The sequence below is a fragment of the Guillardia theta genome (assembly GCF_000315625.1).
Source record: "Guillardia theta CCMP2712 unplaced genomic scaffold GUITHscaffold_18, whole genome shotgun sequence".
NCBI classification, from domain to species: domain Eukaryota; class Cryptophyceae; order Pyrenomonadales; family Geminigeraceae; genus Guillardia; species Guillardia theta.
Window position 1 is genome coordinate 408,517 of NW_005434656.1, and position 26,025 is coordinate 434,541.

General features: G+C 55.5%; 8 protein-coding genes across 8 annotated transcripts; 2 read left to right on the forward strand and 6 right to left on the reverse strand.

Annotated features, from left to right (window-relative positions):
* Window positions 1-4,310: 4,310 nt before the first annotated feature.
* Window positions 4,311-5,777, reverse strand: GUITHDRAFT_68111 (hypothetical protein; the record flags this gene model as incomplete). Its single annotated transcript, XM_005836265.1, has 9 exons — window positions 4,311-4,532; window positions 4,580-4,666; window positions 4,772-4,813; window positions 4,870-4,989; window positions 5,062-5,124; window positions 5,241-5,330; window positions 5,379-5,436; window positions 5,481-5,612; window positions 5,653-5,777. Coding segments are annotated over 9 exons (939 nt in total), but the record flags the coding sequence as incomplete, so codon positions are not given.
* A 2,441-nt stretch (window positions 5,778-8,218) lies between these two features.
* GUITHDRAFT_68014 (hypothetical protein) lies at window positions 8,219-10,616 on the forward strand (the record flags this gene model as incomplete). Its single annotated transcript, XM_005836266.1, has 5 exons — window positions 8,219-8,787; window positions 8,836-8,869; window positions 8,989-10,218; window positions 10,311-10,379; window positions 10,488-10,616. The coding sequence occupies 5 exons, from the start codon at window positions 8,219-8,221 to the stop codon at window positions 10,614-10,616; spliced, it is 2,031 nt and encodes a 676-aa protein (XP_005836323.1).
* A 13-nt stretch (window positions 10,617-10,629) lies between these two features.
* Window positions 10,630-11,956, reverse strand: GUITHDRAFT_85743 (hypothetical protein; the record flags this gene model as incomplete). The annotated part of the gene is made up of 7 exons (XM_005836267.1): window positions 10,630-10,808; window positions 10,853-10,905; window positions 11,117-11,151; window positions 11,201-11,273; window positions 11,318-11,368; window positions 11,416-11,485; window positions 11,530-11,956. The coding sequence occupies 7 exons, from the start codon at window positions 11,954-11,956 to the stop codon at window positions 10,756-10,758; spliced, it is 762 nt and encodes a 253-aa protein (XP_005836324.1). The 3' UTR covers window positions 10,630-10,755.
* A 47-nt stretch (window positions 11,957-12,003) lies between these two features.
* GUITHDRAFT_136030 (hypothetical protein) lies at window positions 12,004-13,917 on the reverse strand (the record flags this gene model as incomplete). Its single annotated transcript, XM_005836268.1, has 8 exons — window positions 12,004-12,009; window positions 12,032-12,967; window positions 13,038-13,115; window positions 13,192-13,233; window positions 13,281-13,346; window positions 13,392-13,439; window positions 13,493-13,847; window positions 13,904-13,917. 8 exons carry the CDS (start codon window positions 13,915-13,917, stop codon window positions 12,004-12,006), a joined length of 1,545 nt encoding a protein of 514 aa, XP_005836325.1.
* Window positions 13,918-14,582: 665 nt separating this feature from the next.
* On the reverse strand, window positions 14,583-15,437 carry GUITHDRAFT_151516 (hypothetical protein). Its single transcript, XM_005836269.1, has one exon. The coding sequence runs from the start codon at window positions 15,238-15,240 to the stop codon at window positions 14,968-14,970; it is 273 nt and encodes a 90-aa protein (XP_005836326.1). The 5' UTR covers window positions 15,241-15,437; the 3' UTR covers window positions 14,583-14,967.
* A 1,457-nt stretch (window positions 15,438-16,894) lies between these two features.
* Window positions 16,895-17,783, reverse strand: GUITHDRAFT_151517 (hypothetical protein). The gene is made up of 3 exons (XM_005836270.1): window positions 17,631-17,783; window positions 17,143-17,581; window positions 16,895-17,095 (listed from the first exon to the last, which is right to left on the reverse strand). The coding sequence occupies exons 2-3, from the start codon at window positions 17,393-17,395 to the stop codon at window positions 16,965-16,967; spliced, it is 384 nt and encodes a 127-aa protein (XP_005836327.1). The 5' UTR covers window positions 17,396-17,581; window positions 17,631-17,783; the 3' UTR covers window positions 16,895-16,964.
* Window positions 17,784-18,448: 665 nt separating this feature from the next.
* GUITHDRAFT_162149 (hypothetical protein) lies at window positions 18,449-21,769 on the reverse strand. The gene is made up of 12 exons (XM_005836271.1): window positions 21,082-21,769; window positions 20,810-21,033; window positions 20,696-20,755; window positions 20,598-20,647; window positions 20,489-20,548; window positions 20,338-20,441; window positions 20,241-20,291; window positions 20,111-20,188; window positions 19,928-20,052; window positions 19,462-19,883; window positions 19,294-19,415; window positions 18,449-19,244 (listed from the first exon to the last, which is right to left on the reverse strand). Exons 1-10 carry the CDS (start codon window positions 21,674-21,676, stop codon window positions 19,785-19,787), a joined length of 1,446 nt encoding a protein of 481 aa, XP_005836328.1. The 5' UTR covers window positions 21,677-21,769; the 3' UTR covers window positions 18,449-19,244; window positions 19,294-19,415; window positions 19,462-19,784.
* A 2,670-nt stretch (window positions 21,770-24,439) lies between these two features.
* Window positions 24,440-25,794, forward strand: GUITHDRAFT_157414 (hypothetical protein; the record flags this gene model as incomplete). Its single annotated transcript, XM_005836272.1, has 3 exons — window positions 24,440-24,742; window positions 24,789-25,211; window positions 25,360-25,794. 3 exons carry the CDS (start codon window positions 24,440-24,442, stop codon window positions 25,792-25,794), a joined length of 1,161 nt encoding a protein of 386 aa, XP_005836329.1.
* Window positions 25,795-26,025: the final 231 nt, after the last annotated feature.

Sequence of the window (26,025 nt, forward strand, 5' to 3'; positions counted from 1 at the left end):
GTACCTTCAGATAGTAAGCAACTCCCTTGGCTCAAATAATGCTTAACTACTTGGTTGCCTTAGACCCCCATCCAAATTCGACGCCAGCGAAAACAGAAAATGCAAAAACACCGCCTGCAAGTGAGCCTTATCGTGTTGGGGACTGGGTCATGCTGCATTCACTGAAGACTAATGCGGATTACAACTCAAGGTGCGTTTTCGATTAAACGGCTTCCCAGATCCTGAAATGTGCAATAGAATCGGACAGGTCGAGAAATGGGATGAGAAGAAGAAAATGTTTCATGTCAAGCTGATCGAGGGAAAGAAATGTGCTTTAAAATCTGCTAATCTCACCAAGGTACCTGGACCGAATGGTACACAGCAGCCCCCCGAACCGGATTGCAATCCTCCTGAACCAAAGCAAGACAAAAATATCAAGATCACCGTTTGTCTGAACGAGCACACAAAATTTGAAATCAGTATCATGAGTTCAAGCAAGGTGTCGGAGATCATAGACAAAGTCCAGGCCTTGGAAACTACTGAGAATGCTGGAAGCTTTTCTGCATTGCATGCATTGACGAAGCAGGGCCAGAAACCTGTTATAAAACGAGGGGAAAAGTCCTTACCCTTGAGTGATATTTTGTCACAACTCGATGTGGTTGATGGAGATGAAGTTATGTTTGAGATGGGGAATACTGAGCAAGAGCAAAAGTCAGAATCGAATGTAGACGTATCGAAAGGTATATGATGGTAACCAGAGAAGGGATTAAAGCTAATTTGATGCAGGGTTTGGGAGCAGAAACAATGCAACAAAGGATGATCTTACTAGCACTGGATCAGATCGAAAAGACACGACTACACAACCAAATCTTGGCATGGCTGCCGCGACCAGTGGAACAAAGTCGTCAAGCAAGGAAGCTTCAGGTTGGTCGTGTTTCTAGGTTCGTTTCGAAGCTGAAATGTGATTTCAAGAAACGTTAAGCACAGCAAAAGCGGCGGGCCAACTCCAACCGAAGCGTGTCGATGGTGTAAAAGAGAATGATCCAGACAAGAAGCCAGAAATTTGTAAGTTTTTTCATATAGAGCCTTCTTGTATGTTGGATCGACACCAGAAGTGATCTTCTAATTTCAGCAGGCTCCAAGTTAGAAGGAGATACTGCTGGACGCAATGTTTCTTCTGAAAAAGCATCGCCCGGTGAAATGAAAGAGGCTTCTACAGAAGACAAGCCCCGACAATCGGTTGTAACAGATTCGTCGAATCCCCCTTCTGCTATGGAAATTGATGGTGCTATCAAGCCCGAAGTTGCGAAGAAGAAAGACGACGACGTCCCTATGTCGAGGACAAAGCGTACCGTAAGTACGAACAAGGTGGCAGGGAGTGATGTGCAGTCACAAAAGCCTCGAACTGAGGTGTCGGAGACTGAGGGCAGCACAGTTGACGTGAAAAGCACAGAAGAGGATGTTTCCAAGAACAAAGTCAAAAAATCTGCTAAAGGCAAACCCGCGGAAGGTCCACATAATACCCTATCGGACACAAAGCTGCCAAAAGAGTCGGAGACAAGTGCGTCAGGACCGCATTCGACGCAATCAGCTGACGCTGTTGGCGAGGGCCCGCAAGATGGCAAAGCTCTTCAGGAACCATCCAAGGCTGATGAAAGCTTGCCTCAGATTACGAGCAAATCCACTAAGGATGCAGACAAAGCTGCTACCTCGGGGGCAACACCGATCAAAGACACTTCGGATCGTGAGAAAAGTCCTCAAAAGCGTATGGAAGCCTCGAACGAATTGGCTGGCAAAGGGGACAACATGACCACAGCAGAGACCACACACAAACACGAACAAACGAAGAACGTCAAGAGATCGAAGCCCAATGCTCATGAGGTTTCAGAAGACTTGAAAGCTCGGGGCAAGGTCGTGGCACATGAAGTGAATTCTCAACCTTCTCAGCCACATTTGTCTGCGGAAAGTGACGAGAAATCCAAGGCTGAAGACGTGCCTGGCACACACACGAGTAACACGATCCCTCTACTAGCCTCTGATTCGCTATCCTCGCCCGCAGGTGCGCAAGGACATGTACAATCTAAGACTAAGGAGAAGGCTGGTGAAGACGATCATAACGATGATGTACCGATTGCAACTTTGGTAGGGACAAAAGGTAGCGAGTCTGATCGAGATCAAGGACTAGAAAGTGACAAGTCTAATAAGCAAAAATCACGAAGCAAGAAATCTAAAGACAATGGTAACGAGGAATTAAGCAAAGCCCCAGGCAAGCCCAACGACAACATCAGTTCTGTTGTCGATACACCTCATGGAGAAGCCGGACAGACTCAGCAGACGGCAAATTCGAAGCCACAACAAGGACAAGGCTCGGGCGAGAAAGTCGGGCAGAACCTTGAAGCCAAGACATCCGCACAAGTCTTGACCGGAACTCCGATTGATGAGCACAACGCGGCGAAACCATCAAATGCTGGAAAGAGCCGCAAGTCCCAGGACTCGAAAGAAGACCAAACGCACAAGGTTCGAAAAGAGGAAGCTCCCAAGGTACCAGAAGACAAGGCTCCCAAGGTCGAGGAGAAATCATTAGCAGTTAACCCAACCACCAATGCTCCCAAGGATTCTCAACCATTACCGCCGGTAAAGTCGGAATCTGGTGACAAAAAGGTGATTGAGCAGTCATTGACTCGTAGTGTTCTATCGCTCATACACAAGGCCGACGAAATCTCAGTTACCCCTGGTGCTTCGAGTGCTGAAACACCTGAGGAGAGCAAAAAGGTTGAACCGAAGGCAGCAACTAGGAAGGAGGCTGAAAAGGAGATATGTTCTGACGCCAAAGTTGGCAAGGACGGTATAGAAGAACATGCCGAACGTCAGTCCAACCAAGGATTGAATGCGTCGTTTATCTCCTTGGATAATTCCATGGACATCAGTGGCTTTCGTGATGAGATTATGGCGAGTGATCAATCAGAAAAAGCTCCTGCTCCAAGTGAGCCTACGGCTGCTGAGGAGATAAAAGAAAGCGTGACATCGGAGAACCTTCAGAAATCTGGAGCAGCGACGGTCAAGCATGCAGCGGACCAACAGCACCAGGAGAAGGCCGCTGAAGGAGACTGGAAAGTGGGAAGCTTTGGAACTGAATCGATTGAATCCGGGTCGCATCCTTCAAACTCTGCCAAGAGGAAGAGATCTGCGCACGAATCGAGCAAGACTGATGAGAGCATGGACAAGCCTATCGACAGCCACCGGCCGGAGGTGACGGAGCAAACGGCAGAGCAGCCAATACCAACATTGCACACCATGAGTCATGATACTGAGTCAGATGTGAAGAAATCCAAGGATACAACTCATGCAGCTGCGGACAAGAAGGCTTCCATGACTGAAAAAGACAGCAGCGAGAAAGAAAACTCTCGTGAGACTTCTTCCGAGAATACGGAGGGCGCAAAGACTCAGAGGAGGAGGCAGACTTCGGAGAGCGGGAGGAAGTCGGGCTCCGCACTTTCAAGGAACAATCATGACGAGGAAGAGCAACAAACAACCAAGAAGCGCAACAGGAGGGAGTCGAACGACGAAGCCGAGGAAGAAAGACAGAGCACAAGATCGAAGAGAAGGTGCGTGATGACGATCGAGAAGGAGCGCCAGGCAGAGAAAGAAAGGCAGCAGTCTCTCAAGAAGTACATCGGGATGGAGGTCCAGAAGGAATTCGATGGAGTGATGTACCGCGGCAAGGTGGTAAGGATCAGCTACGACAGGACAAAGAAGGGTCCTGAGGCGGAGGACTTCTTCAACATTGTGTATGAAGACGACGACAGGGAGCAGATGTGAGGCTCTCTCTCCCCTCTCTTTGCTTCTTCGTTCTGATGAAGTTGTACAGGGACTTCCAAGAACTTCAGCGCTACCTCGTCCGCAAGTGATGTCGTCTCAGCTCTACCGTACAAGGGCGTGAAACAGAGTGGGGGTGCAGCTGCTGTCATGCCATGCCCGTCATGCACACTTGATTTGATAAAGATTTCTTTGATGTACGAGGATGGGAGAAGGTCGGGCCCTCAGGCTCTCGATCAGTGGGGCTTCTTGTTCATCTGCTGCTCGAGGGAAGCGTAATCAACAGTCGCTCTCCTCCTCTTCCCTGCTCGTTGGGTCAGTCGGAGTCGCTCACAGGGTTGTAGTCACTTCTGCCCGAGCGGTTCAGCTCCTCCATCTTCATCGCCTCCTTCAGCTCTCGTGCTCGCTCGAGGCTGCAGCAGGGGTTAGGTCGTGCCCAGCTGGACCTTGAGGTCATCACCCAGCAGAGAGCGAGGTCAACCTGCTCGCGCTCGGCTCGTACTGGCCGCGAGAGACTAGCAGAGCTCGCACGTGCGCGGACACGCTGGCGAGGCGTGAGGAGGTGAAAGAAGGTCGAGAGTGGAGGAGGAGAGGCAGAGGAGGGGAGGAGAGAAGCAGATGAACCTGCGGGCGAGGGGAGACAGGGGGCCGCCGTTGGTGTTGTACCCTCCCTCCAAGATTGAGACTAGCTTTCCTCCACAAGTGACCTCGGCCACTTCACAGAGCTTGTCCGTCACCTGATCGACTCATCAGCCCTTTACACCCTTCACGCCCTCGCAGAGACCCAAAAGAAATCGTCCTCGGTGAGGGACACAAGACCGTAGTTCATGAAGTCCGCTTCATGCCCGTCAAAGCCAGCGCTAACCAGCACCTGGACCCGCGAGTTTGAGGTTGAGGAGGAGGAGGAGGAGGAGGAGGAGGAGGAGGAGGAGGAGGAGGGTTCGAAGGCTGAATGAAGAAGCAGGAGAAGGTCGACCAGGTCAGGCTTGAAGGAGTGAAGACGAGGGAGGAGCTTTTCCTCTACCACCTGCCACGTCATCAGCCGTCATGGCACGAAGATGGGCCATCACTTACCCTGCGGAAGTCTTGGGTGCCAAACTTGGGCCCGAGGGGGATGTTGAGAATGTTGGGCTCCTCCGTCGCTCCTCCCAAGCCCGGATAGAAGAGGCCCGTGTAAGGCGAACCCGTCGAGTACTTGGCGCCTGCCGAGCACCTTCAGCCCAAGGTCCTGCGATGCTCACCGGCCTCACCCAAATCCTCCTTGACCTCGCCAAAGCCGTGGATGGAGCAGAAGAAGACGTTCTCGCTGTCCCGCTCTGTGAGCCAGGGCTGGTGGAGCAGAGGAGGGGAGAAAGCAGGTGAGTAGAGGAGAAGACAAGACGAGACGACACCTTGTAGCTCCAGCTTGTCACACAGAACTGAAGAATCCCGTCAGAGCCCAGCACACCCTCAGCTAAAGTGTCAAATGCTACCTCGCCGAGTGGTGTGTCTGCAACGTGCTTGTACCTCCAGGGCTTCAAGTTTCGAATCACCTCCTGCTCTCCACGACTTTACCTCTGCTCCCTCTCATGTCTCTCCTTCACCTCCGTCCCGTTCCCATGGTGAACGTCGAAGTCAACGATAGCGACGCGAGCGGCCAAACTGGAGGACGCGATCAGAAGAAGAGTACGGGAGGAGGAAAGAACCGATTTGCCATGGCATGCGCTGCGCCGATTGCCACGTTGCTGAGGAGGCAGAAGCCATGGGACCTCGTCTTGCTCCCCTGCTCCACCATCGCCTCAGAGGCTCCTTGAGGCCCAGCATGGTGTCCAGCAGGCCTTCATGGGTTCAGGAAAGAAGCAGCAGCTGGGGTCTGACCTGACCACACAGAAGGCGTTCCTTCCCTTCCCCTCCATGACGTCTTTGATCGCCTCGATGACGCATCCTGCCGCATTCACAGCGGCATCGTAGGACTCGGCGGTCAGGACGGTGTCGACGTCAAGTCTCTTGCTCGACGACTGAGCATCTTGGCTGCTCTTGAGAGCCTCGCACGAACTTGAGATCTTCTCTGTCAGCAGGCCGTCAAGTGCTGGCGGGTAGGCCGCATCCTACCAATGTAGTTGTAGTCGTGGACGCGGAGGATGTCAGTGATCAGGGCCGGCTTGTCCAGGTCTCGGAGCTCGACCCGGCCCTGAAAGATCGAGCCCCGCAGAGCTCCGAGCTGAGGGTCCAGCAGAACCTTGAGGAGAACGTCACACAGCCGGCAACTTCCCAATCTTCTACTTTGATCCGATCCGCGTTCTCTGGCCCGAGGAGCTTCGAGGCCGCGTGATGGCTGCACTTTTCTGACGAGTAAACCTAGGAGGCAGACCTGAGGAGGGTACTTGATTACTCGCCCGTTACCAGAGTAGCCGCTGCTTGCTCGCTCGCTGTCTCTGCCTCCTTGTTCAACTTCTCGCAGATGAGATCTACACGCAGAGTCACGTCAGACTGGCCAGCATTCTTCGATCGGACCTGCAGCTTTCTGATCGCCACACCGAAGTGCGAGCGAGAGAGGCGACCCGTACGACAACGACTCGCAGGACAGCATGTCTATGCTCGTCACTTGCAGCAGCAGCTCCACCATCTTGCAGCCTAGAGGAGGCCGTCAGGCGCTAAGCGAACAGACGAGGCCTGGGGCACTCACTGCGAGCACCATGGAAGAGAGCGTAGTGGATGGGGAGGCTGAGCGAGAAGTCTTGAGCGTTAGCGTCGCCTCCCTCTGCCATCACGTCAGCGCTCACCCTGAGCATCGTGAACTCGCAACCCTCCAGGAGGATCGCGACCACTTCCTCGTGCCCCGCCAGACACGCGCGGTGAAGGGCGGTACATCCCATGGCGTCGGTAGCCTACAGGTCAAGGTCAGCGGGCAGGAGGGAGGAGGATGAGATGTCGACAGTCGCGCTGGCGCCTCCTTTGAGGAGCATCCGAACCATCTCCGAACAGATGGACTTGCGCTCCTCGAACCCAGCTTGAGCCAGGGCCAGGTGAAGGCAGGGGAGCTCCTGCGAAAAGGAATGAGGGTCAGCTGCCTGAAGGATGGGAGGAGAGGAGGGAGGAAGAGAAGGGAGGGAGAGGACGACGTCACTCACAGCATACACGAAGCTGACATCGGACCCGTTGTCGATCAGCAGCCGAACGCACTCCACATGCCCTCCCACCAGCGCGCGAGCGAGGGCGGTAGACCCCTCGTGGGCCTCGGTAACGCCCTCGATGTTGTTGCCGACGGAGAGGAGGCGAGCGAGGAGCTCGTGGTATCCTCGTTCTGCTGCCCAGTGCCTGCAACCCGATCAGCCATGAGGAGGAGCATGAGGAGGAGCAGAGGAAGGGGGAGGGGCTTACAGGGAGCAAACCTTCCTCTTGTGAATCTCCTCCGCACAATCCTCCTCCACCTTGGGCTCAAGTTGCTTCCAAGCCTCCTCGTCATCCAGTTTTGCTCCCTGCTCGTTCAACTTCTCTCCTCCTCCTCCTCCTCCTCCTCCTCCTCCTCCATACGCCTTCAGGAGCTCCCCAGCGCCTCGTACCATGTCAACCAGAGGATACGGTGAAAGGATTGAGCTAAATTGGTTTACGAGGCTTGAAAGGGGCTGAGCTAATTGATACATATAAAACGAGAAAAGGGGCATGGAGGATGCCATGGGGGAAAGGAGGGAGGGAGAGAGGAAGGGATGCTGGGGAACAAGGGACGTGGAGGAAGAGAGACTAGGATGAGGACGAGAAGGGATGAGGGAGAGAGTGCTAGGAGGAGGGCCAGAGCGAGGGTGGTGCTGCAAGGAGTAGGTAAGAAGGGCATCAAAGTGCAGAAGGGAGACAGTAGGAGGGGACGCTGCTGAGAGACGGAGTGTCGATGAGGGAAACAAGCGTACCAAGACTGATCTAGAGGTGGGCAAGCGCAAGTGTCAGACAGGAGGAGAAGTGAACGAGCATCTGATGGCTACCATGTGAGGAGCTCGTAGCAGACAGGATGGTCAACCTTTGGGGGGTTACACTCCTCGTGCTGTCCACAGCTGATGTCGTCCTTGCAACCATCCTCCTCCTACACGGCAAGTTCGACCATGCCAGCATCGCCCTTGCCTTCAGCGGGTACAACGTCGTCAGTCCGCTCGACCTCTGGTTGGTGTGTTGGGTTCGGCTAATCTTCACGTGCTGCCTGCTCTCCATGGAGACATGCCGGGCAGTGACGAGGAGGTACGCTCAGCCGAGCCTCGCTCCAGATCTCCTCTCCCTCCTCACCTGCGTCGACCTCTCGTTCCTCGTCCTCGAGCTTGACGTGTGGATGAATCTCTTCTTCATGCTGTTCACTACCGGCCTCCTCTTCAAGCTCGCTTTCTTTGCCTGCTTCCTTGAGCTGATGCCGCCGGATCAAGGATGGAGCTGGGCACTCCTTGCTCAGTCTGCCGTGTTCATGCTTGCAGAGTTTCTTGCAGCAAGAAGGTACCTGAAGCAGAGGAGCCAACCAGGACAAGGGGACGCGAACTCTAGCGACGGAGGATACTCGCTGATCCCGCAGGAGGAAGTCGGGCAGAGCCCTGGCTCGTGCTCCAACCTCGAGGAGGAAGAAGTCGATGCGGACAAGGAAGGGTCGCCCAAGGAGGAGGGAGGAGTGACGTTGAGCAGCCACAAGAGGATCCTATGGCGGTTGTTCGGCCTGGCCATGCAAGAATGGTCCTACCTCGCCCTAGGGCTTGTCTTCCTCGTGGCCGCGTCCATCTCGCAGGCTCTCCTTCCTCGCCTGACGGGCGACGTGATCAACAGCATCGTCATCGACAAGTCGGAAGAGGACATGGAGGAGGCGCTGAGGAGTCTGACCTTGTTCTCGCTCCTCTGCGCGCTCTTCTCCGGCCTGCGAGGGACGTGTTTCTTGGTGGTAAACACCAAGATGAACATCAGGATAAGGAAAGACCTGTACCAGTCCATGCTCAAGCAGGAGATTGGTTTCTTCGACCAGAACAAGGTCGGAGATCTCACGAGCAGGTGACGCTGAGCCTGCCGATGGCGTTGAGGGCGCTGAGAGCTTGTCAGGTTGTCGTCGGACACAAACAAGATGAGCGACCAGGTGCATTCCTCCCCTCACTCCTCCTCTATCTCCTCCTCTATCTCCTCCTCTTTTGCCATCCCTCACTCGACTTTGATGTTTCTTTCCTCTCCCCCATCTCCTCCTAACTTCCTCCCCAGATCGGCCTCAACCTCAACGTCTGCCTGCGCAGTGTCGTGCAGAGCATCGGCCTGCTTGCCTACATGCTCCTCTCCCAATGGCGCCTCACCCTGGTCACCTTCATTGCCGTCCCTCTCGTCTCCCTCCTCTCCAAGGTCTACGGCCACTACTACCACCTCCTTGCCAAGGCTGTGCAGGACCAGCAGGCGAGGTGCAACGCGGACGCGGAGGAGGTGATCGGGTCGATGAGGACTGTGAGGTCGTTCGGGTGCGAGGAGGAGGAGGTGCGCAGGTATGAGCAGGAGCTGCAGGAGATCCTGCGGCTGGGGATCAAGCAGGCGTCAGCCTACACCGGCTACATGTTCTGCTTCACGGGAGCTCCGCTACTGGTGACCGTCGCCGTCCTCTACTTCGGGGGGCACATGGTCTTCACCCACCTCCTTCAGCCCGGCGACCTCGTGGCATTCGTCTTCTACCAGCAGAGCCTCTCCCAGGCCATCAACAGCATCGGCGACGTTTACGCGGGGCTGATGCAGGCGGCAGGGGCAGCCGACAAAGTCTTTGACATCATTGACAGGAGGCCTGCTACCTGCCCTCCCTCCAGCTCCTGCTCCTTCTCCTCTGCCTCCTGCTCCTCTCCCACCCACTCCTCTCTGCTTCTCTCTTCCTCCAGCGAGCTTTCCAAGGAGCAGCTCCAGGGCTCGATCACTTTCCAAGAAGTCTCCCTCGTCTATCCCTCCCGCCCGGACGCGCTCGTCCTCGACCGCGTCTCCTTCCACATCGATCCGGGGCAAGTCGTCGCGCTCGTCGGCTCCTCGGGCAGCGGGAAGAGCTCCTGCATCTCGCTCATCGAGAGGTTCTACGAGCCGACAGGAGGAGAGGTCCTCCTCGACGGCCTGTCCCTCTCCTCCTACGACAACTCCTTCCTCCGCCGCCATATTTCCCTCGTCGGGCAGGAGCCCGTCCTCTATGCCCGGAGCCTGCTGGAGAATATCGCCTACGGCCTGGGACGGGAGGTGGAGGAGGCAGAGCTGCGCAGACGGGTCACCCTCGCAGCCCGGCAGGCGTGCGCTGACGAGTTCATCATGAGGATGGAAGACGGGTTCTCAACGCATGCGGGAGAGAGGGGTAGTCACCTCAGCGGGGGGCAGAAACAGCGCATTGCCATTGCTCGTGCGCTGGTTCGAAATCCCTCGATCCTCCTGCTGGATGAAGCAACGAGCGCCCTCGACACTGCAAGCGAAGCACAGGTGCCTGTCCATTCTACCTCCCTTCCCCTCTCTCCTTTTCCCTCCTACCTCCCATCCCCTCCTACCTCCTCTCCTCTGACTCCTGTCGACAGGTGCAGAAAGCGATCGACGAATCAATGAAAGGGAGAACGGTCCTCGTGATAGCTCATCGCCTCTCAACGGTACGTCCACTCTCTCCCCTCCTTCCCCGCCCTCTCTCTCTCTCCTCTCTCTCCTCCTCTCTCCTCCTTCCTCTTCCTACCTCTCCTTCCTCCTCACTGCTCTCTCAGATCCAGCGAGCTGACAAGATCATCGTCCTTTCCAACGGCCTCGTCGTCGAGCAAGGGACGCACAAGGAGCTGTTGGAGGCGGGAGGAGCGTACGCTGAGCTCGTCTCGAAGCAAGTGTCCATAGACTGATGCAAGCCACGCTGCTGCTACCTCGTCCACATTCACTCGAGTAAAATACAAACCAAACCTCCCCTCCTCCTCCTCCTCCTCCCAGTCCCGCCCGGCCCGCCTTCCTCCTGCCTCGCGTCCCCCACAACCTCCGACCGCCTCACGAATCGCTCTTGTACTGCTTGCACAGCTCGCTGAAGGTGGGTCGCTGACCTGACAGGAGGTCACTCAAGCAGCTCCGGCATGTCCCTTCTCACCCGCATCGCTCGTCCAGCATCGCGTCATCATCGCCCAGTCATCATCCGTACAGCTTAAAAAGAAACAAAGTGAGAGGAGAAGGAAGGAGAGGACGAGGACGAGGACGAGGACGAGGCGAGGATGAGGATGAGGACGAGGACGAGGACGAGGACGAGGACGAGGACGAGGACGAGGCGAGGACGAGGACGAGGCGAGGACGAGGACGAGGACGAGGCGAGGATGAGGATGAGGATGAGGACGAGGACGAGCATCCGGTTGCTTACTCAGCAAGTCTTGTGAGCGTCGATCCCTTCAGCACCTGCTCAGCTCCTCAACGACCAGCAGACACCAGCTGCTCGCCTCCTCACCTTGACCTTCACCACAGACTCCGCAACAGACAGCGTGAAAGGAACTTCGCCGTTGGCATACACCTGCCATGCCCTGCCGAGACGTTAGGGGAGCCGAGGCAGCACGTGACTCCTCACGTGACTCCGAAGGCCCAGACGTCGCTCTTCTCCGACCAAGGAGCCGACCACCTGCCCAGCAAGTCACCTCCTGCTCCTCAGGCCCCGCGTCTCCTTACACATGCTGGGATCTAAGGATCTCTGGAGCAGCCCATCGCACAGCAATCACTTCCTTCTCCTGGCTCCCTGCTGCACCATCGTCACCCCCCGACCGAGACAAACAGGCGACAGACCTCCTGAGAACGGCTTGGGAGGAGGGATAGGGTGGCCCATTTTCACGGCCATGCCAAAGTCAGTGATCTTAGCGACGATGGGGTTCTCGTTATGGATGAGGATGTTGTGGGCAGCGAGGTCACGGTGGATGATCTTGCAGGACGCGACATGTCGCATGCCCCGGCAGACCTGATGGATGATATCGTGCTTCTGCGGTACTGTCACCTTGCTTCCCTTCTGCGCCAGCCAGTCGCTGAGGATGCCGTACTTGCACCACTCCAGCGCTATGCAGACGCCGCCATCGCCGTAGCGGAAGGTGCCGAGGCAGTGGACCACGTGGGGATGCTGGGAGATGCAGCCCAGGATCGCGACTTCCTTCTGGATTTCAGCGTTCCCCTCGCATCCTCCTCCTCGATGCTTCAGCACCAGGATCGTTTCATCCCCCATGGTCCCCAGGTAAGCATTCTTGAAGGAGCCGCACGCGATCGGGCTCCTCATATCTACAACGGCTGGTCCCAGCACTCGCGGTTTCTCCTGCTGCTTCTGTCCCTTCATCTGCTTCGCCGGGTCTTCCGGTGGTCTCGCAGCCTCGGGCGCAGCTGGGCTACTGCTGGGGGCACTGCACTGCTGCTTGACCGGGTTGCTTTCTACAGGCTTTGGCTTGGGGTTCCAGTAGAGGGAGGCGTCGTACCCGAGGATCTGCGACTGCTCCACTGGGTCCTTGACGCCGATGGCGATGAGTTGTGCAACTTCCCTTGCTCGCCGAATTTCCATGTCCTCGTCTGCCCTCTCACTCCTCAACGGCAAGCTGACCTGTGGCTGGCTCGCGGGTTGTGGGGAATGTACTGAAGTTCCAAGAATCCTTGCCTGCTCTTCTGGATCCGTGACTCCGATAGCTATCAGCTGCTCCAGGGTCACTTCATTCTTCCTCCTCTCAACGCTCTCTGACTGCACAGCGTCGTGATCTGAGTTAAAGCGTTGAGGAGCGCTGCTTTCTGAGTTTAAATACTGTGAAACAAGGTTGTCTGAGTTCAAATACTGTGAAACATTGCTGTCTGGATTGAAGTACTGTGAAACACTGTTGTCTGAATGAAATTGCTGTGGAACATCGATGTCTGGGTTAAAGTACTGGGCTACGACATCTTGATTTGGCTTTGCATCCTCTGGTTTGGGGTCCAAGGGAACACTGTTTGGAATGAATTCTTCTCCATTGTGGAATAAATCATCCTGAAGGTTTAGCTGCGACAGAGGCTTTTGCAGATCATCGGCGTCTCCATCGTTTGATAGCGATTGCACAATCGTAGCGTCCTTGTCTTCTCGACAAACTCCTGATGTTTGCTCGATGTTGACATTTTCATCTGCCACTGCAGGAGTCTCTTCCTTGATGCGCAAAGCGTTGGCTCCGACGGGCTCTGTGAGGCTTGGAGAAGCATCAAGATCGCCACTCAACGAAAACGCCTGCTCCTCATTTGAGTGCAAACTCCGCCCCCCCCCCTCCCCCGGCCCGCCACGTAAATGCAGGACTCACAATCGAATGATGTACTCCGCTCTTGTTGTAGTGGTTCCCAGACGTGCCTTCACACTGAACCAATGATTGCCCGCGCATCTACCCAACATCGAACTTAGAAGAAAAGCAATTCAACCGAAGATTTGAAGCCAAATCTTATAAACCTCCCGCTTACCTCGAAGCTACGGACAAGAGTTAAACTCGTAGTCTCAAACCCCTGCCAGCCATTGAGACACTGTTGCGTCCATGATCGATCTCGATTACCATGCTAGCTGTACATATCACCATGCTTACAAGTGATCCCTCCCTCCCCGACAAGAGATTGGCTACCTGAGAACACAGTCTCAGCTGCTGAATGTGGCATTCGCTTCTCACCTCCTTCTCATTCAAACCTCTGAGGATCTCCCCGTTGATTGCGTGCACCTGTACAGCTCACCTCACGAGTTCACAGGAACGGAGTGGCTGAGATTGGTCACCTCCACGCCGACAGAGAGCGCGTCATAATGTGTAGTCGACAACTCAGAACTTCTTATCGTGTATGCCCCGCTAGCGCACTTGTTGAGGTGCACACCGGGATGGTATGCTACAGCAAGACCGTTCGATGCGTGCTCATGGGCTGAGTTGACACCTGAATGTTGATCTAGTTGCGTCGTCCAACCAGCATCAAGAGCATTCGTTTTTGTTCTTGAGGTGGAAGGAGATGGGCTGTTCGACTTGCTGCTTCGTGCTGTTTCATCCTCTTTCATGCTTGCCGAATTTGCAAAGACAGCCCTAGCTTGAGAGAACGAGATTGAGTCAGTGCTTTGAGACGTGTCCGAATCGATCTTTGGGCTGGAAACACCAAACATCAAAATTGGACCAAAACATAGTTGAGTATCTAATCTCACCCAACTTCTCCCATCTTGTCCTATTCCCCAGCTTTGCGAAACGTTGCGCCAGCAAGAACAGTCACAGGAATTTTGAACTTGAACGAAAACTTGATGCGAAACGAATGGAAGCAAAGATTTTTGTACCAGACAGCAACTTTGGAACTGATGTTTGGAACCAGCAGCTCCAAGTTGAGAACAGGTTTAGATGCCAACGCGATGGGAGGCAAGGCAAGCAATACACGGGAAGATGAAGACTTTGACCAGGATGATTGTGATAATATCAACGAGGGAGATGACGAGGAGGCAGAGGAGAAGTTGGAAAAGTAGAGAGGGGAGGAAAGGGAGAGGAGGGAGAAGGATGGGTAAGGAGGGAGGAGGGAGGAGGGAGGACGAAGGACGAAGGACGAAGGAGGGGGGAGGGAGGAGGGAGGACGAAGGACGAAGGACGAAGGACGAAGGACGAAGGACGAAGGACGAAGGACGAAGGACGAAGGACGAAGGACGAAGGACGAAGGACGAAGGACGAAGGAGGAGGGTTGGAGGACTGAGGCGAGGGATGTTTCAGGTCATCCCCGCTTGCTCAGCCAACTCTCCTGCCATGGAGCCCTATCAGCTGGCAACTTACCACCCCTCTGCCATATCACCCCTACAGCATGCTACATCCCACATTGAGGCACCTACTCGTATTTTAACCCCTGCATTTCAGATTCATTTAATGGGATAAGTGGGGGTACTCAATTTAAAAGGGGTCTTTGACGGAGGGTAGTCTCGCAGGGGTAGTGTGATTCCAGGGGTGGAAGGATTGGAATGAACAGTAGGCTAGTCACGAGTGTGCCGTGAACGCCGGGTCGGACAGCCCGGGGCCCGGGCTGCGGCCCGGCCGGCCCGGGCCGGGTTCCGAAGTTCATGTCACTGTCAAGTTAAGCACCTGAGGCCGGGCGGCCCGGGGCCCGGCGGCGAGTACCGGCCCGGGGGCGCCACGGTAGGCTAGTACTACTAGCCGCGGAAGCCCGCGCTGCGCGGGTCAACGAAGTCGCGGGGGCCACGCTGCCACAGGCTGTAACCTGGCCACCGCTGGCTGCTCAGTTGCGATCCCCAGGCCCCGCCGCACCGTGACTGCTGCTGTGCCCGCCGGGCCCCGACCCGGCCCGGGGAGTCTTACTCCCGGGGCGTCCGGTGAAGGACGAACTTGAAGCTTGAGACTCCCGAGATGCTCTCTGCTCCGTCATCGACACGTAGGTGTTGTCTTCCCGCTGCTGTGACCTGTGAAGTCGAGGAGAGAAGTTGAGGGCGAGGGCGGCGGCTCCTCCTGGCACAGGGCGGTGAGAGAGAAGAAGGTTGGGGACGCCTGTCATCTGACGAGGCGTCAAGAGCATCTGTGACGGACTCGGAGGTTTGTGTGCTGGAGATGGATGATGAACCAGGAGGGCTGCTGGTTGTTTGCTCGGCCCTCTCTCGGGGCCTGTCAAGTTTGGAGAGCCAACGTCGTAGGTCGCGATGGTTGGGTTTGCAACGCTCTGCTGCAAGAGGATGGCTGGTCCGATGAGCTTCTGTTGCGGTGAGGTCTCCTGGGGCCCTTGCTCCTGCCGTGAGGGAAGAGGAGCAACTCGTGCTGGCAGGGAGGGCTGCTGCTGCTTCTCCAGCTGCTTGAGCAACTCTGCCTTCTTCTGGGCCTCCTCTTGCGCTGCCGCTATGATTTCAAGCTTCTTCCTGATGGAGTACTGCCAACACATGGAGGTCAACGACGCACCAAGAGCCCTTCACTCACCTCGCGGTACCGACGCGCGCTGTGCCCGTCTTCTTGGGCCACGTCGTCGGACCAGCGAAGCTTGGTTGCTTTGGAAGCAGCAGGTCGAGATTCATCGGTCGAGTCGTCTTGATAATCGCAAGGGAGGAGCTCTTCCCCTTTTCTCTTGTCTTGCTCCTCGTCTATGTCGTTCCCCAGCTCGATGGCCAGCACGGCAGCCTTGACAACTTCAGGCGGCTTCTCTGTCAGCTGGGGTCGATATTTGATGACCCGCATGGTCAGGAGCTGCTCCTGCACGAAAGGATGTTCGCTGGGAGGCATCAGACCCTTGGGTCCCACCACGCGGGGCCCGTCAGCCGTTGCCACGTGCTGCGGGGAGTAGGGCGATCGCTTCCCAGGCTCCAGCACTTCCCTCACCGCAGCCATGGCAGCTCCCAGCAGGTTTCGTTTGCGCGTGGCAGAGTCTGAGCTGGTCGTTGGCCTGTCGTTAGGAGGAGGAGACGCGCTTCTTGTTGCTCGGTGAACTTTCTTGAGGCAGCTGGAGGAAGGGGAGGCCAGGGGATTGTAGCGAGTCCTGGGCCCTTCCTCCTCTACCGCCTCGTCTTCGTTTGCGTCCAATTCTGCTGCTGTCTCTGCTTCATAATCCATGCCAGCGACGTCCAAGTCGAGGCCATTGAGCAGCAGCTCCACGCGTCTTCTCTGATGCTCGATCATCTCCGTGATGCTGTCAAAGATGTTGGCGACCTCCCATGGGCTCTTGTCTTGGTGCCAGGGCTCCCTTCCATCCCCAGGCCCTTGCAGCCTCAACTTGTCCGATGACGCCATCCTCAGCTTCCTCTCTCTCCTCGCCCTCAAGACTTTCTCCTTAGCCAGTTGACGTTCAATGTCGTCAATCAGCGCCTCCATCTTGTCTTGAGGGCTTGGCAGGAGCGTTGTGCTCCTGTTGCCTGCAACGGCGTCAGCACATCATACAGGTGGCTTCATAAGAGCCTCTCTCACCGGAGGGTGACGGAGAAGATCGATTGTGGAGGACTAGAAGAGTGATTTCCTTGCTAACATTCTCAACAAGCTCAAATGCTGAGATCAAGTCCATCCCGCGAACCTCCTTGTCATTGATCGCCAAGATCATGTCGCCAACTACAAGCTGACCACTGAGGTCCGCAGGCCCTCCTTCCTCCACGTCAGCCAACGCGGATAGCAGCTGCTCTTACCTGGGATGATCTCTGAGATCACCAGGTGCTCAGAGTGTCTCTGCCATTCGAAGCTAGAAGAGAGCATGAGAAGGAGAGGGAGGGAGGGAGAGAGAGTCAGCGGGAGATGAATCCATGAGAGCTACCTGAGGCCGAGGGCAGTGAGAGGCGTGGAAGGGATGCCATCAGCTGGTCTCAGGCACTTGAGGCGAACTTGCATGGGAGAGAGCAAGAGCTCGCTGTCACTGGACCCCCTTCCTGTCTTGTCTAGTTCTGTTGGATACACGTCACCGTCCTCTCGCTCCTGCCTCCCTCATCACCTTCGCGCACAGAGTCCACCAGCGCTATGGTCAGCTGATCAGAATCATCATGCTCGCTGGAGAACCGGCTGTTCTCTATCGACGTCCCTCTTGCAAGAAACTCTTCGGTTGACGTGTCATCCTCTGCTGCGACATCCACCCGGTCCTCAGTCTCTTCGCTCGACTCCACAAGCAGCGAGCCCGAGAAATCCACGGCATCATACACGTCGAACGCGTGTACTGGCGACGTTGGCGTGTCCTGCTCGTCGAGCATGGGACAAGTTGCAACGCAAGTACAAGGAGGTGACAGGAGGGGCGACTCTGAGGTTATCTGCGCATGAGCCCTGAGAGCGGAAGAGAAGGAGAGTCAAGGCAATGTCGTGCTCGATGACTCAACTCACACAAACTTGGAGCTCAGCAGATCAGAAAGCGGCGCAAGCCTGGCCGGGCAAGGAGCCGCCTGATCGGATCGTCACTCACTCAGCGCTTGCCAGGGCAGAGCAGCAGACCTTGTGAGCCCTCGAACGACTTGAAGATGAACAAGAGAGAGGAGACTGGCTCGAGACAAACTTTAGCCGCTGAGCCGTGCTGGGGAAAGAGAGCCGGGGCGGGGAGCTGGCAGTACGGCGTAAGCCCCGTGGCTACCGTTCAACGTCACGGTACGGTCCCTCCTATGACGCCCTGCTACAAGTGGGGCGAAGTTTTATGCTCTGCTCAGTGCTGCTCAGCCTGCCGCCCGTGTGCGCAAGCTCCGGGCCCTCCGGGCCCCGGGCCAGGCGACTCAACGGCGGCAGCCCGGGCCGCGGCTGGGCGACCGGCCGGCCGTGCGGGTTAAGTTGACTCCCCTGGCAGAGTTGACACTGTACCCAACCCCAACCCCATGTCGCCTCCACCACCCCCACCCTTTCATTACACCTCTTTTAAGTATTGATTACCCTACCATTCCAGCATTTTCATAACCACCCTACCCCTACATTCCCTGATGTTTTAAGCTTTCGTCGACTACAATTCTCAGGGTATATTTTATTTCACCCCACCGAGCAAGAAACCTTTAATGGTACCCCTCATATTTAGTACTAATCTCACGTAAACCACCCGTACTTGGTAGACCCCCCACAATCCTCACCCCCTCTTGATCATCACCTGTTTACAACGGAAACCGATGGAGTACCCCACCCTCTATTACCAAGTACCCCTTCCAAATATGCCTCAGTTATGGCAAAGGGGTGGGTAGAAAGAGTTCATTGCAGGGGTACACTGTCTCCAACGCTTCCTTCCCCTAAGAAACTTCACGCTCGTTCGAGCTCTGCCCCTTTCGTCCTGCCCCCCCTCCTCCTCTCCTTCTTTTTCCGTCCTCTACCCTCCTACATATTGTTTCCGACTGTGTAACAAGTCTGTCTCCGCTTATCTTTCACTCACGTCCTTCTTCCTCTACTGATTTCTTCTCTTCCCTTCACTAATCTCATTGACACATCCAATATTAATTCAACCCTCCATTTTATTCGTCTGCGTCTTCCCAAGCAAGAAGTGTTAATCCTCGAATCTCAAACAGTACCATCTTGCCTTGATTACCATCAGTGAAGATGGGTTGTGGATCAAGTACATCTGCGAGAGTCGCTCCTATCATCCCCATGGCAAGAACAGGAGATGAAGGGCACAGGAAGCTTGCCTTCGCCAGCAAGGAGGAAGTCAATGAAGTCAGACATGCCGAGATGACGGATGAGGAGCGATCCCGAACAAGCACACCGCAAACCCAACTTGACCACGATCGTGCTCAAGGCTCGCCAAACCGCGAATCTGCACATTGCGATCGAGACCCGGCGACAGCAGATGTGCTTGTTACAGACTCACCTGAAGAGAAGAAGCACGGGTTGTATCCCAAAGTAGATGGAGGAGAGCTTCCTACCATCATCGAGCCTCTTCCTCCGCCCAGCGATGTGGACAGCATGGCCCTCCCTGTAAGGAACGACACCGTCCCGCACTGGGAGCGGGAGGAGGCAGCGATCCCAGCGACACCGACGTTCAGCTCGAAGAGGCCAGGAAGCTCTTCTGGAAGAATCGTGGTGTACAAGACGGAGAAGTCCAAGAAGATGGAGGAGGAGGCGAAGAAAAGGAGGAACAAGGTAGCGGAGCCACTCGAGTGTGCGGACCTAGTCTCACTACTTGTTGCAGAGCAAAGAGGCAGGAGGTGATATCAAGTCTAAGAGACTGCCCCCTCTCAAGGAGTGGAAGAAGAAATGTATGAATCAGGAGGAGGCGGGGAGCCAGTGGTTGTCGCAGTCCGAGATGAGCAGGTCGCGAGTTTGAGAGTGTCCCGCATGCTGTCTAACTTGGCTGCAGGAAGTGGACGGGAAGCTCTGGAGGAGAAGCCTGGACTTTAGTGACCAAGGACTCGGCAGAGGAGCCTGCAAGCTCGGAGGACTGACGAGGAATGTTGATGAATGGGATGTGTGCCAGGAATTCGAACAAAGAAAATCTTTTCAATATTATTCTACACAAGAAGCTCCATCAGCAGCTGCTCTTGAAGCCAACCGCCCTCCCCGGATGGAGGGAATAACAGATTGTACAGACTAAATTGACACGACCAATGGGATCACTCTGCTCTTTCCTCGATCCCCCTTGATCCCCATACATCTTGAAACACGCGCCACCCCCCGAGGGCTTCAGGTATTCCGGGCCAACACAGCAGGGTGAGGCTGCAGGTATGCGGAGGCTGCTTGCAGGTTGTACGCCGAAGCCTGACTCAAGTCCATGGGATTCACCTAGCAGTCATGAGGATGCACATGAAAGTTGGAGCACGCGTTACCTTCGCCATCCCCGCGCTGTTCATGGCGCCCATCACTCGCTGGTATCCTTCTACCTGCGGCCTTGGACCCACAACGGCTGTCGCCGAGAGGGGCAGACCATGCTGGGGGAGGCCGGCTATGTGTCCTGCAGTACGTGAGTGAGACTAGGTCGGATTGAAGACGATTCTCCCTCCCCTCCTCACCGTATGCCTGCCATGCGTTGGGCTGCATCGCTCGAATGTCGTTGTTCATCACCATCCCCATTTGCACGAGGTTATGATCTAACAACCGCACATGTCAGGAGATGAAGCAGCAGACATTCGTCACTAATACCGAGACTTCGCTTTGCCGCCTGCTCTGCCCTTCTCTGTCGATACCTGTAGGCTACAGACATAGTCAGCAATACCCCGTGACCAACTTCCATCTTCACCTTTGCAGTGTCGGTGCGCGCGGTTACAAACTTGAATAGCGCAGCAGCAGACCTTGCGGCATATCGGGCACAACCACTTCCCGTCGCAGAGCTCTTTCAACCCCCTGCAGCGAAATCAGACGAGCAGAAAGCACACAGGGCAGGTGCTCACCGGCCATCAGGAGGAACGACGTCATGCAAGTGCGTCATCAGGCAATGCTCACAGAAGCGCCTGGCAGTAGGATGAGCGCATGTTCCGACGATCTCACTTCTTAAGTCACCTTGCACACTCCATGTTTTCGCAAGCCAACATGCTCGTGATCCTCTTGACCTGCAGTTCCTTGTCATCATCACGGCCCATCACAAGCGTCCTGCTCACCTTCACATGCTGACAGAAGTGACAGTATTTGTTGTGCTTGGCATCGGCCGACTCCCCATCCTTTCGTGACAAGCACTCAGCCCGCTTGAACTAACCTCAACCATGAAGCAGTACCTGGCTCTCAGCTTGGTGCGCTGAAGCCTGAGTTGCAGTAGCAGCTGGGCTTGCAACCGCAGGACTCTGCGCAGAAACCTGGCTCACTGGAGCACTCACACTCGGCGATGAGCTGACTGCTGGTTCCCTCGCTGCTGGTCGGGGGTCTGGAGGTTGACTGGGTTTCACGTTATGGGAGGGGGAGAACGAAAGAGCTTTGAGTTGGTTCGCCACGTCATCGTTCACTGTCAGAGGTGTCAGCTCATGATCAGATGAATCACACGACTACTCACAGGCATTGGCTTGCGTAGCAGCGATGAGGTCACGGAGAGGCGGCAGCACGATAGGAGTACCCACATTCTCAGTGACATCAGGAGGCAGAACATTGCTCTCCCTCTTGACGTTACTCTCCTTCTTGACGTTACTCTCCTTCTTGATGTTGCCCTCCTTCTTCGCTGCTGTGGACTGGTTCTCAGTCGAGCTGAGCTGCATCAGCGCGGATGCTGCCTGGTTCTCGCCCCCGTCCGAGAGGGAGCTGGAGCGACTTCTCGGGACGGACTCGACGAGGGCGGATAGGTTCGAGTGCGACGAGCTGGTCGCCAGCTTCCCTCCGTTCTCTCCCCTCCCTCGTTTCAGCTCCTCGTATCCATGCTGGTCCGAAGGGTTGAACGAGAGCCCGAGAGAAGCCAGGGACGGCAGCTTCGCGGCGTCCAATTCCTGGGTGCTCCCAGGCTCCTCAAGGCAACCGAGTGACTTGGACCTGCGCATGGTAGCAAGGGGTGTGAATGTCGCTCCGCTCGATGAGCGTGGAGAGTCTTTCGTGCTGCCAGCATCGGACTGGTTTTCGATCGCGTTCTGCAGCTCCTTCAAGCTGAAGGATCGCTTCATTTCGCACTTGCACACGGGTGCAAGGTTAGCAAGGAACCCTTCAGAGTCGGGCGATCTTCATCAGCATGCTTGCTATGCTTCTGTTGTTGGCCTGCAGGGCATTGTGTTAGTCATGCAGGCATTCCACCACTTTCCCTCTTCAGCAACCACTGCATGTCGTATTTTTGTCCAAACGAACAACACTGCACCCCCTTCCCTCCCTATCCTTCCACCCTGTGAGTTCTCCAGCCCTCAAGGTGCTCGCCAAGAGATCCTGTATCTTTCCTTTGAGTTGCTTGTCCCACTCCTTCCTGGAAGATCTTGTTTCTCCGGTCACATCGTTTGCCCCGCTTCCACCGTAAAATTCCATCACCTCCTTCCCTGCAACCTGTATTCGCATGCTGCTTTCCTCTGCTTGGCCTTAGTCCACCTTCTACGCAGCTGTTCCTCTTCCTATTCCCACTCGCTCCCTACTCGCTCTCGCTCCCGCTCCTCATCCCCCTACTCCCATCTCGCGCTCCTTGCGCTCCCTGACCCCCCTTTTCATCCCCCTCCTGGAGACGCACAGCGACAATGGGGGCAAGGTACATACACGGAGAATGGGTAGGGGTGGTCCTATCGGGGGCTATATGTGGGGTGGGTAGACGTGATTTGTCCTCTAAAGGGGTGGGTGGAATGGATGGTTGGAATATGTTAGTACCAGGTGGGGTACTTTATGTGTAAAAAGAGGGGTGGATACAACTCACGATATCTACGACGGGCTCGTGGGGTATAGATGGTTATGTGAATGGTGGGGTCCAGGATACGGAATGGGTCGTGGGTGGGGTAGCTGTCATACAAGAGTGAAAGGGTGGTACTTGAGTGAAATTCACTAGGGGTAGTCAATTGAGACACCGGTCCTCTTTAGTTCTTTTTGGTGCCATAAGTAGGGGTATTTCATCTGACAACTACCGGTGTTGTCCCTTTGTCTGTACCCGATCGCCCTTACATCAACTACCCCTTGGTGCCCTATTGAATCACACCCCACCCCTTTAGAGTCTATTGTCACACTACCACTGAAAATCCATAAAAGGACCCCGTCCTAGTCCTTTCTATCATACCACCCGTAGTCTAATGGCTGACCCCCTGCACTTTGAGTTGGAACTTGTTCTTTCCGGATGATCGTAACCACCCCACCCCTATAAAGAACCCCCGTTGGGTTTCAGCCCCCAAAATTGATTTACACCCCATCAAGCATATCACAGTACCCACCCTACATACCCACCGTACCCCTCCACTGTGTGATGTGCGACCCGTAGTGTCGTATACCACCCTTCCGAGATAAGAGCATTTCCGAATTGAGACCGGGAGGCGTGGGGGTACAGGATATTCCGAAACCTCGGCAGCCGGTCAGGGGGATGCTGGTGGCAACGTACCCCGAGTACCTCTGAGCCTGCCAGAGTACCACCCCATGACCCTCACTTCCATCCCACAAAGTACCCTTCCATATTTTACACCATCCACCGGTGGTATTGCACAGCCTGTGTCCCTTAGTACCCACCCTCCCAATGAAATTTTTACGACCACCAACCCCACCCCACCATCATTGTGTAACCCTGAATCCAGTCAACCAGCACTAACCGACACCCCCATTTCACTATGATATAATACCTCAATGGGTGGGGTACTTCGCATCCCCTCGCCTCGCCCTCGGGGCCCGGGTATTCTGGAGGCCGTTATTTTTTAGAGCCCCTTCGCTCCCCCCCGCAAACCACCCCTGGGGGGTACCGTAGTTCGAAAGGTACAACCCACAATGATACAAAACACCCCTACATTGATAGGTTTTGGACCCACCCTTGTATGTGAAGTTTTGAAGTTGATGTGAAGGGTGCAGTAGCGATTGGATGTACCCCCACCCCCTTTCTACCCCCGTTCTCCTCGCCCCCCGATGTATCCGGTCGCTATAAATGTGATTCTAAAAAGCTGCCGTAATAAATCGGACAATAAAAGTATTATTCATAGGTGAAAAATCATATTTTCATGAAATTAGTAGCTAAACTAGGAGCGATTCGATCTGGATAGATGACAAAACAATACTTTTAAACGCTCTTGAGGCCGCTAGTTTGTTTTAGAGGACGTGTACAATACAGTTTTAATTCGCTGCGGGTTTCTCCGCAGCGGACACACAGCCCGGCCCGGCCCGGCCCGGCCCGGCAGCTCTCGGACTACAAAGGGCAGGCCCGGTACCCGGTTCACTGAAAGTTGACATCGGATGAGCTGAGTAGATCCGATCCCGATCCCGTCATGCTGCGCTCACAGCAGCGTTTGGCGGGCGAGATGTGCACAGACTCAGAGCATTTGCAGGGAAGAAGGAACGAGAAGACATGTAGCTGATGGAGAGAAGAAGGGAAGTAGCTGATGCATAGAATGTGAACAAGACGTGTCTAGAACATTGTAGTTTGAAAACCAATTCGTGCAAGGCAAGCTCGTGGACGCAGCACATGAATGCCTCTAGCTGGCAGAACATCAAGTTCCACGATTGAGTTTCTGCACAAGGATGACATGAACGCCATCGTCTGGCTCGCATGCTCCGACTCGCTGAGTTTTCTTACACGTCCTGCAGATCCAAGCATCCCTGTTGAAGGTATGAGCACCCAGCTCTCGGCTCCGTTGACAGGCTCAGCCGAAGGGAGGAGGAGAGCTGTGCTGCTCCTCTCGCAGCAGTATGAGATCGTGTCTAGAAAGTTGCCTCGGAACGGAGAGCGAGCAGGATACGTCGGGAGGCTCCTGGAGAGTGCAGGCGCGATGGGGCTCATGGACGTCGAGGAGGTGGTGGCGGCGCGTCCGGAGCAGCTGCAGACGTTTCATTCGCGATCCTTTGTGGCAGCCTTGAGGAACTCTTCGAAGCTCAAGGAGGAGGAGAGGCTCCGGTTCGGTCTGACCGATGACTGCAGCGTGTTTGACGACCTTCTTGATCTGGTTCTCCTCGAGACAGGAGGGTCGTTGAAAGCAGCAGATTTGCTCGCGCAGGGCGAGTACCAGGTGGCGATCTGGTGGGGAGGAGGGAGGCACCATGCCAAAGGAAGTGTAGCAGCGGGGTACTGCTACGTGAGCACGGGTGTGGGTCTGAGAAGCGACTAACATGCCTGAGCAGGCGAACGACGCTGTCCTCGCCATCTTCCAGCTGCTGGAAACGTTCGAGCGCATCATGTACATCGACATTGACGTGCATCACGGGGATGGGGTCGAGGAAGCATTCTCAAGTTCCGACAAGGTCCTCACCATCTCCTTCCATCACTTCGCTCCTCTCTTCTTCCCCGGCTCTGGGGCCTTGATGGAGCAGAGCGGGCATCAAGGCAAGCGCTGCGTCATCAACGTGCCCCTCAAGGAAGGGTGCGACGACGAAACTTTCACTCGCATGTTCGAGTTTGTGATCAGCAGGGCGTCGGAGAGGTTCAGGCCGAGCATGGTGGTCATGCAGTGTGGTGCGGACTCGCTTCATGGTGACCCTCTTGGCGAGTTCAATCTCTCCTCCTCGGGGTATGTCCGATGCCTGGAGTTGGTCCAGCAGCTCAAGGTCAGTCCCAAGGCAACGCACTGCTCTTTTTTTCAGCCTCGTTTCTTCCCACAGCAGCATCCTGACTCCTGCTCCTGCTCGATCCCCTGCTCCTTACCCCTGAAACTCACTCCACGGACTTCTCAGGTTGCCGCTTACTTTCATGTAGATCCCGATGCTCGTGCTGGGAGGAGGAGGCTACAATGCCGTCAACGTCGCCAAGCTCTGGACCATCTTGACCTTCAAGTGCGGAGGACATGAGGCCCCAGCTGAGATCCCTGGCACTTGCCCCGACTACGAAGACTACGCGCCAGACTTCCTGCTAGAGGTGAGGCCGGGCTACCGCAAGAACTGCAACGACGAAGCCTATGTGGACATGCTGAAGAAGGTGATCGAGAGCAGCCTGAGACTTTGCGGGGAGGAGGGAGCAAGAAGCCCTCAAGTTCAATCGATAGCTGAAGGGAAGGAGGATACAGAGAGCACACAAGAACAGGAGGAGGGAGACATCAACAAGGTGTTCGTCACCGAGGCCGCAGGAGGTAGAGAGGAAGACGAGGGACCACAAGAGAGCAGTAGTCAGGAGGAGCAGTCTCAGACATCGTGAGGGAGTGGAAAAGGGGGGGAGGGGGGGGGGGGGGCGGGGAGCATCGCAAGAATCATGAGGGCTATCAAGCATGAAGCTGAGTGACGTGGACGGGAGAAATCCATTTGTCTACTCTTCCAGCTGCTTCGTCCTCGGAGAGTTTGGGGAAGGAAGGTTGCACTTTGAAGCTCCAGACGTCGTCCTGGAAGGTGCAAGAGGAGGTGAGACAGCAGGCAGCGGGAAAGGCGCGCA

What these genes read in the sequence shown, in the direction of transcription:
- GUITHDRAFT_151516 (XM_005836269.1), bottom strand. Translation starts at nt 15,240, where the DNA reads ATGACAGGCGTCCCCAACCTTCTTCTCTCTCACCGCCCTGTGCCAGGA.
- GUITHDRAFT_151517 (XM_005836270.1), bottom strand. Translation starts at nt 17,395, where the DNA reads ATGCTCGACGAGCAGGACACGCCAACGTCGCCAGTACACGCGTTCGAC. An exon ending in GGTGGACTCTGTGCGCGAAG is followed by an intron (nt 17,096 to 17,142) that starts GTGATGAGGGAG and finishes TGTATCCAACAG; the next exon opens with AACTAGACAAGACAGGAAGG.
- GUITHDRAFT_162149 (XM_005836271.1), bottom strand. Translation starts at nt 21,676, where the DNA reads ATGAAGCGATCCTTCAGCTTGAAGGAGCTGCAGAACGCGATCGAAAAC. An exon ending in ACTTCTGTCAGCATGTGAAG is followed by an intron (nt 20,648 to 20,695) that starts GTGAGCAGGACG and finishes AAGGAACTGCAG; the next exon opens with GTCAAGAGGATCACGAGCAT. An exon ending in GTCGTTCCTCCTGATGGCCG is followed by an intron (nt 20,442 to 20,488) that starts GTGAGCACCTGC and finishes ATTTCGCTGCAG; the next exon opens with GGGGTTGAAAGAGCTCTGCG.